Source organism: Phasianus colchicus, chromosome 10, assembly GCF_987193195.1.
Source record: "Phasianus colchicus chromosome 10, bPhaCol1.hap1.1, whole genome shotgun sequence".
Lineage (NCBI taxonomy): Eukaryota > Metazoa > Chordata > Aves > Galliformes > Phasianidae > Phasianus > Phasianus colchicus.
Genome location: NC_143445.1, coordinates 16063462 through 16076337, shown reverse-complemented (window position 1 = coordinate 16076337; position 12876 = coordinate 16063462). Strand labels below are relative to the sequence as shown.

Genomic DNA, 12876 nt, shown 5'->3' with positions numbered 1-12876 from the left:
GGGCTATGCTTACACAAGGAAGGAAGTATTTCCTTGGACTGCGACTACTCTTACCCTCTTTTAGAATGAAAGTAAGGCTGTGTGTGTTTTAATTTATCCCAAACTGGTACTGGTCAGTCTCCTGTTGCTTCCTTGGTGTTGAGGCAGTATCTAGAAACACAGTAGGGGAAATAACCGTTGCCTGTCATGAACATTGCTCTGGATATGGGCCAACTCCTCCACCTTTCTCCCTTTGGCATAGCCCTGATCTCTTGTCTTGCCCCGGGCCTTGGCTGCTGGCCTGCTGCTGTTAGTGGGGCACAATGCTGCCTTTGAGTAATGCAGCATGTTGGTACAGAAGGCAGGAGGGCAGCTGTGAGCCCTGTGCCCAGAGCGCAGTGTTGGCAGCAGGGCAAAGCTGGCAGCGAGAGGCTTCTGTGGCTGCAGCTGGAGGTCCTGCTGAAAGCTGCTCGGCTCTCACCTGCAGCCCAGCCCTGTGCCACTCCAGGCATCTTCCCAGCTCGGCACTGACCTTCCTCTCTAGTGCTAACAGGGCAAGTGTAGTGCTTGCTGCCTGCAATTCTACTGCCTCATTCCCAGAACAGAACCTCCGGCGTTTCCCTTCACGCGTAGCGTTCCACGCGAGCACCGGTTGTACGAAGAAATAAACGGCGTTTGGCGGCTGGAGCAGCGCTGCAGAGCGTAGAAAATCCCATTTCCGTAGGTCTGCGTGCAGCCCCGCTCGCACCGCTGCCATCAGCCATTTTATTTCGGAGGCTGCGCGCCGGCCCGCCGGCAAATGGTCGGAGCGCGGCGGCGGGGCCGGACAGCAGAGGGCAGCAGCAGAGCAGCACCGAGCTGCGGGCTGCACCGACGGGAGGGCAGGGCTGGGGGATCTCCTCGCACGGCTTTATTCCCTCCCCTCCAGCCCAGCTAAGGCTGTGCCCTTTTACTACCATGGCCCGTGACCGACCGCGTTTTGTTCCCAACCATCCAGGCTGTCCTGGCCAGCAGAAAACTGCTAGCAACAATACGAGGTGAGGGCTTGGGTTTTTTCGTTTTTGCTTTGAACTCTTCCTTCTTTTAAGCTTTATTTCCAAAACTAAGATATTCACCGAATCTACGCAGTTCCCGTTTCCCTCCAGGTGAAGAGCAGCACTGACAGATCTCTGCGTGCTGCTCTGTGCCCTGTCCCATGGATGGGATGAGCACACAGCTGTACCCCACACGAATGACAGAGGTGTCACCTCAGGAAGTGCCCCAGGTGAACCCCCCAGAGGATGGAGAACAGCAGCCCTGTGCCCAGCGGTGCCTTCGGGCCCTGCAGGTACCCAGGGCTGTGGCTCCTTTGGACACCTCATAAATCAATGGAACATCACCAAACACCATCATTTAGCCCCCTGTGCCGTCACCAATAGCCAAGCCCGGGGGACAAATGGGCTCTTTCTCTTCCCTTCAAATCTGCAGCTCATCCCAGCAGACGAAGGACATTTGCAGAGAAGTGGTGTGGCTTGGCACACAGTGCCTCCTTTGGCTGCTGTACACCCCTTCTTGTTTGTTTTCTAACCTGAGGAACATACAGACTTGGAGTGAATGAAACAGGCACTTTTCCAAAACACATTAGGAAAAGGAGGGGGGAAAAAAAGGCACTGCACAGGGGGACCTTTGAGGTAGTAGAAATTTTTTCCTTTTAAAGTCTGGCACCAGAGGAGGAGAGAGAGAGAGAAGAGAGCAAGCACACACATGTGCGCGTTTCGCCGTGCGTGTTCAGGGCTGTGGATGTGGCTGTGCACATTCACAGCACACAGGGACACGTGGGAGTTCAACCCTGCACTTGGTGATGGCAGGGTGTGCCCACCCTGTGTCCCCCCAGATGACACACCGTCGAGGAGGCGTTTCAGGTACAAATACAATCCCCTTTGCTTCTGAGCAGCGTTCATGTGCACGTAGACCTCTGACCCCCTTGGAGCAGCTTTCCTGGGTAGCCAGACCCAAAACATCCAGCACAAATCCCCTCCTGCCTCCCCCAGCCCCACCTGGACGTGGTATCTATTGCAGGGCACAGACCTCTTTTTCTCTCCCTTCCCACTTTGTGCTAGGATTTCTCTTTTTTTTTTTTCTTCATTTTCAGCAACCCCCAACCCAGCTGGAGATAGGCAAACCACATTACAGTACAGGAACAACCACCATCACAAGCCTTGCCCATGCCACAAGCAGAGGCTCATTGCGTCCCACTTCTTGTGTCCCCACTCAGTCCCAGCTCTCCAGAGAGAATGAGCTAAAGGACATTGAGTTTTCTTGAGCACGTCAAGTTACTGTGCACCAAGTCCCACATTTGGATCAAATCTGGAGGCAACAGTTTATGAACCACTAACATACTCCGGAAAAAGCACGGCTCCTTGTTCATCTTGCTGTTCTTGTTCTTCACGATGCCAAACGTTTTAAAGCCCTCGTGCCCAACGGGTGATACCTTGAGGACCTCCAAGCACATCCCTAGGAAGACATCATCAATGGGGTACAGCTCCAGCGTCTCCGAGGCCTTGTGCAGCCTCTTGGCCAATGGTCCATCCATGACGAAGCCTCCACCACCCGCATAGGGCGGGTAGATGCTTTTGTTGTAGAGAGCACTGGGGATGTAGTACTTGTTCTCCTTCTTCCGGATCGGCCTGGCTTTGTAGAGGACGTCCCCCACAAAGACGTCCTCTCCCTCCTTCTTGTCCTCCAGGAACTCCAGGATGTTGTCGGGACTCACAAATACGTCGTCGTCGCCTTTGAAGATGTAGCGGACGTTGTCGCAGTAGATGTTCAACCACTTCAAGAAGTGGACCTCTTTGAGCGTGAGATTGAAGAAGCTGTCCAGGAAATCCCACTGCAAGATGTCCCCATAGATGTGGTTCTCGTAATCCAGCAGCTTCTGGTAGTTGGCTCTCTCCTCCTCCTTGGAGGCCGTGCCCAATAGGAAGAGCGTCCTGATCTTCTTGCCCTCCACTTCCTTCTCCTTGCCCCACGTCCTCCGGATGGCCTCGCGGCGGTCGTGCTGCGTGATGATGGACTTGACCACGATGAGCAGATAGACGTCCCCGCTGCACTTCTCGGGGTGGTTGATGAGCATGGGGAAGTAGCGGCAGTGCCGGTAGAGCAGGAACTGCTGGAAGTTGGGCTCCAGCCCTTTGAACCAGTCCACTTTGCTCAAGTTCTGGTTGGCCGAGCAGTTGGTAGTGGTGATGTCCCATGATTTCATCTGCCTCTCTGTCATGCCTCCCTCCTCTTCCTTGCCTGGAGCTTTTTCCTTTTTGCTTTTCCAGAAGGTGCTGGTGATGGAGAAGGCGCTGTCTCTCTTCTGTGTTTTTAGGGGCTCCGGTGTAGGCAGTTCCTTCTGCTGCTGGCCCTGCAGGAACTGGCTGGGGGCCATTCCCCGCTGCAGCACTGTCACCGTGATCACCAGCAGAAAGGACAGGCAGACCGTTTTGTAGATGGTCTTCCTCCTACAGGGACGAGATGGAAGGTAAGGAGAGGAAAACAGCGGTGGGAGGCTCATCTGAAAGAACTGGGGGACATCGTGGGAAGCCACAAACCCTGCAGCCCAAAAGAGACCCACTGATTGTTGCAGCACCCAATAACCCCCCCACTTACTGCCCCACGTACACCAAAGCCAGGCAGGTTTGTGCCCCGGGCACCTGGCTGCCCCCCAGCTGGCTCTGCTGCACCAATTTCCTCTGCCCTTGGGTGCCCCAGAGCTGGGGATGGCCCTGCATTAGGGATCATCCGAGCAGCCCAACGGTGGTGGAAAAATACCAATAGGCTGCCTGGAACCTGCAGAAACATCTTTGAGGCTTGCAACTGGGTGCCCAATACATCCTTGGTAAGAACAGAACAAAGAAACAGCAATAGTGGGGCAGGAAAACAGGAGCTGGCCACAGCTGTGAGTGTGCACTGCAGGAATGTGCCCAAAGAAAAGGCAGTGTGGGATCTCCCACCTCACTGGGATCCAGCAGCATAGAGTTGTGATGTCCTGCCAGCTCCACTCCTGCATCAGGAACACTTCAAAACAGTTATATAGATAACTACACACATAGGTGAGCATGTGAAGTTCCTACATTTAACTATATATTGCTTTACCTGGAGTAATTTGCAATAAATTTGAGAAACTCCCTGCCCTGGTGTACTACAGCCTCAAACAGCTCATCATCACCATTGTCACATCCCTGTGGGACAGGTGACACTTGCAGGTGGCAATGGGGACTATGAAATGAGGTACCTCAAACTGGGAGCTGGGAGCTCCTGGCTCTGGTTTTGCCCTTCAGCACAAGGAACATTTTGAGCCTCATATTTATATGAGAAAAGCATGAATGCTATTAGAGACTGTGAGAACATGCATGGAAATGAGTAGTTACCAGCAAATGGAGAGCTCTCATTTGGTTTTATATGTGGGCACTCACCTGAGACTGATGAGGGAGCAGCCCCAGTTCCATCCCACTGCCTTTAACCCTCTGTGATCCCCACTCAAAGGTTGTTCTCAGAAACCCTTTGCTTTCAACGTGGCAGCAGTTCAATCCCATTAGGACCGCAAGGTCAGAACCTCTCCCTGTCACCTGCCCCACAGCACCTGGGCTTCCCTCAGAGTAACCCCCCTCAGAGTAACCCCACTGCACTGATCCTGGCCTGGGAAAGCAATGGGGACGTGTGGACCCTGAGACAACCACGGGCAATTTCCATTCCAAACCCAGCATTTCACAGGGCCAAGGATTAATAACCACACGCTGGGTTTCCTGACCTCCAGCCCTTCTGTCCTTCAGTTTCCTGAGGTGGGAATAGTGTTATGGGGTCAAGACCCCATCCTCCTCTCCCAAGACCCCAGACCCACCAATTTGCCGAAGCGAAGGTGAGGCAGCATTAGGGTCCACCATGGCACGGGAATTGCTGTGCCCAGCCCCAGAGCCCTGCTCATATCCACACCTCATCCCCAGCACCATCACCGTGTCCCTGGGCACCGCCAGCCGTCCTGGTCGGGCTCTCACTGGCCCTAACTGGGCCCCAACGGTGTCGGTGCCGTCGAGGGCACATTGAGGACATCGGATACACTTCTCCAATTTTGCCTTTTCTCCCCCAAGAAAAGCTCAAAGCGTCGCTGTGATTTGGCCGCAGCGGTGCGCGGTCAGACCGGGAGGTGGTGAGGTCTCCCTACGGGCGGCGATGCTGCGGACCCCGAGCGCTCGGGACTCTCCGTCCTCACTCCCCGTCGGGGCACGCTGCCACTGTTGAGCCGCATGAAAACCCCTTTAACCACCCGAGGATCGCTCTGTTTGGCTTTTCCCGGCCCCTCAATTAGAGGCGAAGGGGCAGCGGCAGCAGCACAGAGCCCTTCTGTTGGCACTGCCAACGGCCGAAGCACCGCAGTCGGGTGGAGAAACCCCGAAGCCCTCCAAAGGCAGCTGAACGGATCCCAGACCCGTTGTTCCCCACTCGCTGTCCCCCCAGCTCTGTGCCCCCGACTCTCCGTCCCCATTCCGCGATGCCACCGACGCGTCCCCTCGGTGCGACAAGAGCGCAGCGCTGGGGATGCAAAGCTGAGCCCCCCGGCTGTGTCCCGGCACGGAGCGACCCTCTGGGACGTGGGGACGTGGGACAGCCGCCACCCTTTCTTCCCCCCCCACCCTCCCCTCCCTCCGCCACTCACCACTGGAACATGCTGGGAGCGGGACGCGGTCCGTGCGCTCTGCCCTCTTCCTTTTCCTCTTTCCCCGGTTTTGATTTTTTTTTTTTCCCTTTTTCCCTTTTCCCTCCCCTCTCAACGAGGTGGAGCCAAGGGGGACGGCCCGGCAGGTAGCTTAACTCTTGCCCTGCCCCTCTGCCCACCCCCCGCCGGCTCCTTTCAGTCCCCAGAGCCGGGCTGGGAACCCTACGGGAAATTTTCGGGGCTGTTTTCCCCTCCTGCTCCACTGAGACACCCCAACCCCTTCCCAAAGCCCCCATCCTCCTCCCGGGAGTCCCACGCTGCCCTCTCCGCTCAAACGGCTCCAGAAAACCTCCAGGTCCTGCAGTGTAAGGAGGAAGCAGACCCAACTCCCCCCCATCCCCAGACCCAATTCTCTCCCTTCACCCCAGCTTGCAGCTGTCCCACCGCAGCAGCTCCCCGTGGATCCCTGCCCAGCAGCACCCCACACACCGCCCAGCACCACGTGTCCCTCTGCTCCTTCCCTGGCCGTTCCCAGGGCCCATAGGACAGTCTGCACTGTGACCCTGGGGAAGGCTGGGATGTAGGGCACACGGGTATCAGGGAGCTGAGCATCTGCCCGGTTGGAGCAGGATGCAGTGTTTGGCCTCAAGCCTGCCACGTAGGATGGGGATACCAAGAGGTTCGAGCCAATCCTATGAGCAAAGGTGCTCATAGCAAAAGGCAGATCCCACTGAGGACTCACCTTCACCAACAGCCCCAAAGGGATGCTAAAGGCAAAGCCCTGAAGATACAGCGGCCGTCTCCTCACATCACAGCTCTGTGACCACAATGGGGACAAGGACAGCAGCACCACACCAGGGGGAGGGTGGGCAGCTGGCAGAGAGCCGGGCAGAGCCTCAGGGGACACTGCAGGTCTGCTGGTACGGGACAGTGCTGGGGCTCCCCATGTCCCCATTGCACCTCGGGCACCCCTGCGGGATGTGCAGTGCCAAGTGCAGGCTGGGGCTGGGCTGGGTGTGCACGGCTTTGCTGCCAATGGTAATTAAACACCCAATTAGTGCCAGGTCTGGTGCTGCTAATGACAGAAACCTGCTGTCCTACGCACTCCCGATGCCTCCAGTTCCTGTTTTCAAGGCTGAATCTCAAAATGAAGTGGCTGTTTTGACATCTGCTTCATCGCTGAATGGGGAGGGTTGGGACAAAGTGCCACATTTTCACCGTCTCCTGGTTTATAAGATCATTTCATCCTGCAAAAGGAGGAAGCAAAGCAAACCTAAAGTGTTTTCCTCATTTTTCCCTCCTCCACACACCTCGCTGCCTCCTGCACTCCATTAGCTCCTGGCCCAGAAAACTGGTTCTACCCGAGCAGCCAGAACCCCTCTGCCGAAAGCAAAACCCAAAGAGGTGAAAACAGGTGTTGTGTGTCCTCTCCAACAGTGCCTGGGGGTCACAGACCCTCTGCAGCCCAGCTCTGTGCTCAGGTTGTGCCCCTTGTCCCATGTTAGCAGCACCCAATGTAGTGATCAGGGGCACAGTGAGGGATGGGCGGTAGGGAGGGGGCAGGATGCTGTGGGGTTGTGAGGTTACAGAGCATCACTTTGGGGCTAATAGGGCATCACTTTGGGGCTACAGGGCATTGCTTTGGACCTGCATGGCATCGTGTTGAGCAAAGGGAAAGGGAGAAGAGTGGGATGATGCCAAAGTGTCTCGTTTTGATGTTCCCCTGCAAACCACATTTTTCTCTCCAAGCAGACTTTTGGATTAAATTCTCTCTCTTTTTTTTTTGGTCTTTTTTTACTTTAAGATGAGCTTTTTTAATAATGTATATGCAATCCCCACAGACCTCCCTGTGGCAGGCTGACCCAGCCAGTGCTTTCCCACTGGCACTTCGGGTTCTGTGTCACTGGGAAAAGCCGACTCACTGCTTCTGCTGCAGGATTTTTGGTTTGGGGGTTTCTTTCTCTTTCTGCTTTCTTCCCTTTCTGCCAATCAAGAACACACCCAGAAACCCAGCCCATCTCCTCCCAGTGCCCCCACCCGTTCTGTGGAGCCAGGTTTCCTGCAGGAGGGTGCAACCAGAGAAAACCCAAATGAGCCCCAGCCTTTCAGTGCCCAGAGTGGGGCCCTGGGCTCAGCCCAACGCACAGCAGCCCAGTGGCACAGTAACACTTTGGGTCACTGGGAGGGACCGAGGAGGTTTTTCTGCCCCACTGGGCATCCAACCCTGGGATTTGCATGATTTCTTCCCAAAACAGGTGAGAAAAGGAAAATGAACCCCTCTCTTCTTCAGGGTCTCTGCACCAAAGCCCACACTGCATTGCCCCTGCAGTGGCACAGAGCTGGGGAGGTGACATGACAAGGTCAGGAGCCCCATCTCCCACTGAAGCCCATCCCTGCTGGAGGTGTGCCCCTGTGCCTCCCGCTTCTCCCACAGTGCTGTTGCTTTAAGCCCACAGCTGGATCCAGCTGGGACTGCCACAAGCCCTCTGCAGCCTTTTATGTGTTTTCTAGCTGCTGCTTGGCCGCTGCTCACAGGAAAACCATGGCTGGTGGCGGGGAGGGGGGGGGGGGGGAATATTTCCCTCCCTGGGCAGTGGGGTGAGCTGTGGCTGCTGGGAGCAGGCAGCTCCCAGTTGCCACATGGTTATCGACCAGCAGCCATGGCTCATCCCTGCCAGGGGGCAGGGGGTGTACCAGGAGTGCCTCAGTTTCCCCTCCCAGCAGCCCTGCTGCTTTCAGGCTCCAGCAAGCCCCGAGCCAAGCGGTTTGCTGCAACTTTCCATCAGGCTTTTCAGTGCTCCCAGGCGTCTCCTCCCAAAAACTGTGCTCAGCTGCAGCTCTTTGGGGAGGGCACTGCACTTTGCTGGTCTGGGGGGGTCTCTGCCATGCCTGAGCCCTGGGTGAGGAGCGCAGCGCCGGCACACCCAGCTGCATTCCTGAGGTTTGGTTTCCATGCTGGGATGTGTACCCGACAGTGAAGTCATGCTGTGGGCTGCGGTGGCCACTGAGCTAATGCATCCCTGGATCACAGCAGGGCTGCAGCCACGGCCCCAACCCTGCCCAAGGGATGCTCTGGACCCCACCAACCCAACCCCTGTGCCAGGAGTGAGGGATGAAACAACAGCTCCCACGGGTCCTTGGCTAAGCTCCCTGAGGTGTTTTCAGCCTGCTTCACCCCAGTGCAGGACAGAAAGCACAGCCCTTGGGGGGCACTGCTGTATGGTGGGAGCCTGGAGCAGCACCTGCACAGAGCTTGGGAGAGATGGGGAAGGACAGAGGGATGGAGAGCCTGGTACAAAGGGTGGCATGGTGTCTGAGGTGGCATGGACACATGTCAGCAGCCAGCAGTACCAGCAGTGCACATTCCTGCATGATAGAGCCCCATCAAGCAATAAAACCAAGGTGTGGTGGAAGGATGGGGCCTGCAACATCACACATTGGGGTGGCTGGGTAGCTGCCAACCCCTGCTATGTTCTTTCTGCCCAACCCCATGCAATGGGCTGCAGGCAGTTACGTCAGGAGGAAATAGATTTGTGTGACTTTTCAGCAAAGTTCAACATGAGTTCTGTCAACCAAAGCCCCATAAAGCAGTACATCCTCCTGGGATGCCTTTCCCTTTCACACCCAGTTCCAACCCTGCTGGAGCACTCTCCATGCACACCCTCTGTGCCTGCAGGGGCCACGGGGAGCTCAAGCCGAGTGGCCTCTCCTCGCCTCCTGGACACACTTTGGCTTCCGTGTGCGCTCACACAGCCAAAACTGCAACAGCACGTGCCACTTCCAGCCCAACATTGCTTTATGAGACTGACCTCGACCTTGAGAGCAGAAAACCCTTCCATCATCCCACTGGGATCTCACCCAGGACCCGAGCACCCACCAGCCATTATTCATCAGTTCCATTTTCCTGGTGGAGCGCAGCCCCTCCAGCAGCGAGCTCTCAGCCACGGCCGCGCTGCCTGCCCTCCACACTCATCATATTCATGTCCTCCTGCAGCAGCACTCCCTGCCTGCTGGCTCCCACCGCCGCTGACTCACCGAGCTCACACACTGAGCTCTTTCAGAGCACTCGGCCCCAAACACTGCCCCACTCTTCCCGGCCTTGGGGCCGTGCTCCTGCTGAGCCCCCCGGCTCTTCCCAGACGGGGGGACGGCTCCGGGCTTCCATCCAAGAGAAGAACATCAGTGCTGTGTAAAGAGAGTGGCTTTCAGGGCTGAGTCCGGGTGCAGGAGGGCGGTGGGGAGGCTTGGCCAGCCCGGTGCCTTTGAGCAACATCCAGAAAAATACTCCAAAGAAAAATAAATAGATGTGTTTGAGAAGGAAAAGGATCCCAAGCTGCTAGCGGGACAATCCCTGGCTCTGCCCTGTTCTCCTACCAGAAGGGCTCTGAGAGGGATAAGAGCAGCACCTTTGTTCCCACGTTTGGGGGAGCTCAATGAGCCGCCCCTCCACCTGCAGCCCTGGGAAACCCATCTGCAGAACGGATCTGTGAGCGGGCAGCACTGAGTCCCACTGCTGCACAGGGATGTGTGCAGTGCACCCCAAAGGGGAGCTGTACACACACACATGCAGGTGCTCCCCCTGGGGAAGCAGAGCGAGCGATCTCACAATCTCCAAGGGAGGAATTTGGAGAGGAATTTGCAGTGCGAAGGCCTGAGGTGCATGGGGCCGCCCTCCCCTCAAGTGCTGCTGGATTTCAAGTGCCTCTTCAACAAAATCTCCAACAAAATGGCCATAACAAAGCCCAGCTGTGTTTTAGAGAGGGTTTGGGAATAGGGGAAGGTGGCACAGCATCTCCATGGCCAGCTGAGAGCCCGTGGGGTGCCGACCTCACAGGAGCACCCCTACTGATCCCTACCCCCTGGGATCAGTACAGATGCTCCGCTCAGGGACACGTTTCCCAGCCGGGAAATAGAGGTTATTTTTAGCATAACGTGGAAATCAATGGGTGTACGTGAGGAGGGAGGGGAGAGGCAGAAGAACGTACGCCATATTTACGGAGGTTTTGTATGACACCAGACAGCTCCAACCTGCTCCAACCACTTCCTGCCGCAGCGCCTTGCTGGACAGCTGTTGTGCAAAGGGGGATGGCTGACACTGGAAACGACCTTCAGCATCACGGCAGGAACCCGAGCAGATGCTGCCTGCGGTAAAACAGGTGCAGCTCCGGGAGCTGCTGCTGGGTGCCACTCCTCACGGGGAGGAATCAAAGCGTGCTCCCACTCTGCACCTTCTTATCAGCGTTTATTGGAACAAAAGGAAATGCTGAGCTGGGTTTGCTGCTCTGATCTGTGGCATGAGTTGCACCGATGGATGTGGGGGAAAAGTCAGAACCCAGGTAACAGCCCATGCACGAGGCAGGGTTACGCAGGTGCTGGCTCACACGTGTTGCAATCGCCTTATGGCTCTATTGGATGTGGGAGCAAACCTTGCCTGCTTCCCAGCCCCACGCTCAGTCCCAGCAGGAGCCAGGAGCAGCCTCTTGCTGATTCTTGGCATTCCCAGCCCCAGGCAGGTGCAGCACTGCCTCAGGGTCGAAGGAGTTAAAAGAAGAGATAAGAGGGAGACACCGCTCCACTGCTCTGTGCTGCTCTGTTTGCATTTCAGACAAGTGTCCCCCACCAGGGCACAGAGGTATTTCTCAATGCTGTGATGTTCGCAGAGGGCTGGAAATGGGTGTGGTGAAGTTTCTATTCTCCACTCTTCCACGGTGACCATGAACCGCCAGTGGCATTCCCCAGTGAATCAGTGCACCAAGCTGATAGCACTCACCTCTCCCTGGTTAAGAGCCAAACAGAAATCAGAAGTGCACAAGCCAAGTCGATCCGAGTCGCTCTGAGAGAATCCGTGCATCAAAACAGCATTAGGTAACGGCTGGCTGAAGGCAGCTCCCACACAGCCCTGCATTACGTGAGCTGGGCTGTGCTTCCCCCCCTGCCCCAGGGCACAGAGCGCTGGTGCCAGCAGCGTGCTTGGGGCAGTGCCTGCCCTTTGGGAGCTACGGGAAGGCATAGAAGAAAAGCCTTTTCCTCTCTCTGTAACTGCTCTGTGCTGAGTAACGGGGTGTACACAGCCTCTACCAGCTCCTGTGGTACACAACAAGCAGGTTTGCACCCACACCTCTGTGCCAATCGCACCCCCTCCCACCATCTCAACAAGCCCCAGCAAGGACACGATTCCCTAGGAGCTGATTTTCCAGCTGGGACAGGGTATTCCCTGCACAAACCACACTCACAGCCCAGAGGAAGGTCACTGACAGGAACATGTGGGCAGTGCCCGTGCCAAGCAGCAGCACCAAACCACGTCACTCAGATAAGGCAGCCTATGATCCATTGCTGTGCTCAAGGCAATGGTGGGCATCATAACAAGAGGCACAATACATCACCACGCTCCGGCCCCACTGCCCCAGCCCTACTGCCCAGGGGCGGTGGGTGGATGAATGGTGCCTATCGAGGCACAGAGATCTCATCCCTGGATGCACGAATACCGATCGCACTCCATCACAGACCTGCCCTAAACTGGTCTCTTTACTAAACTGCTCTGCATAAAGCACTGGCGTCACAAGTCAGAAGGGAAAGGTAATGAGAGATCGCAATCAGCCCCAGCACAAAAGGAAGGAGATTCCTGCATAATTCCGGCTGGAGATGGAAAACCTCTGCCGGTGGGATCAGGTCTGTGCTGCTGTGCAATGAGTGCCTTTCCTGTGCCACAAAGCACGCAGTGCAGCCCTGCGGAATAATTCCCATCATAGGAAGAAGTAATGCCAAAAAAGCCCCAAACAAAACAAAATTTTAAGGGAGGGAAGGAAGTAGGCAGGAAACAACACAAATGCTCTCCAGAAAACCAGGCCAGATCTGTACGCAGGCACTGCAGTAGGAGACAAATTCTTATGAAAAACAATGTTTTAGGCACCTGAATTGGAACAAGCAGCTTTCCATGAGGGGCTGAGCCATCCCCTGCTCCCCATGAGGAGAGTGCTGTGTCGGGGGAAGCTGAGCTCGGCTGAAGTGTGTTTATCACCAGCAGGAAATAATGAACATAATGAGAATTACAGCATGGATTGCAGAGTCATAGAACAGCTTATGTTGGAAGGGACCTTAAGTCATTCCCACCCCTGCTGTGGGCTGATTGCCTCCAGCAGCTCAGGCTGCCCAGGGCCTATCCAACCTGGCCTCGGGCACCAACAGGGATGGGGCACCCACGCTCTGGGCAATGGGAGATC

General features: G+C 56.1%; 2 protein-coding genes across 2 annotated transcripts in view; both read right to left on the bottom strand.

Moving 5' to 3' along the window:
- Positions 1-2080: 2080 nt before the first annotated feature.
- B3GNT7 (UDP-GlcNAc:betaGal beta-1,3-N-acetylglucosaminyltransferase 7) lies at positions 2081-5815 on the bottom strand. The gene is made up of 2 exons (XM_031603488.2): positions 5657-5815; positions 2081-3464 (listed from the first exon to the last, which is right to left on the bottom strand). The coding sequence occupies exons 1-2, from the start codon at positions 5665-5667 to the stop codon at positions 2258-2260; spliced, it is 1218 nt and encodes a 405-aa protein (XP_031459348.1). The 5' UTR covers positions 5668-5815; the 3' UTR covers positions 2081-2257.
- Positions 5816-10796: 4981 nt separating this feature from the next.
- The window catches only part of ARMC9 (armadillo repeat containing 9), a 60900-nt gene continuing 58820 nt past the window's right edge, over positions 10797-12876 (bottom strand). The window contains exon 26 of the transcript XR_016469681.1: positions 10797-11432. The gene's annotated coding sequence lies outside the window, so the exon portion shown is untranslated. The remainder of the gene's footprint in view (positions 11433-12876) is intronic.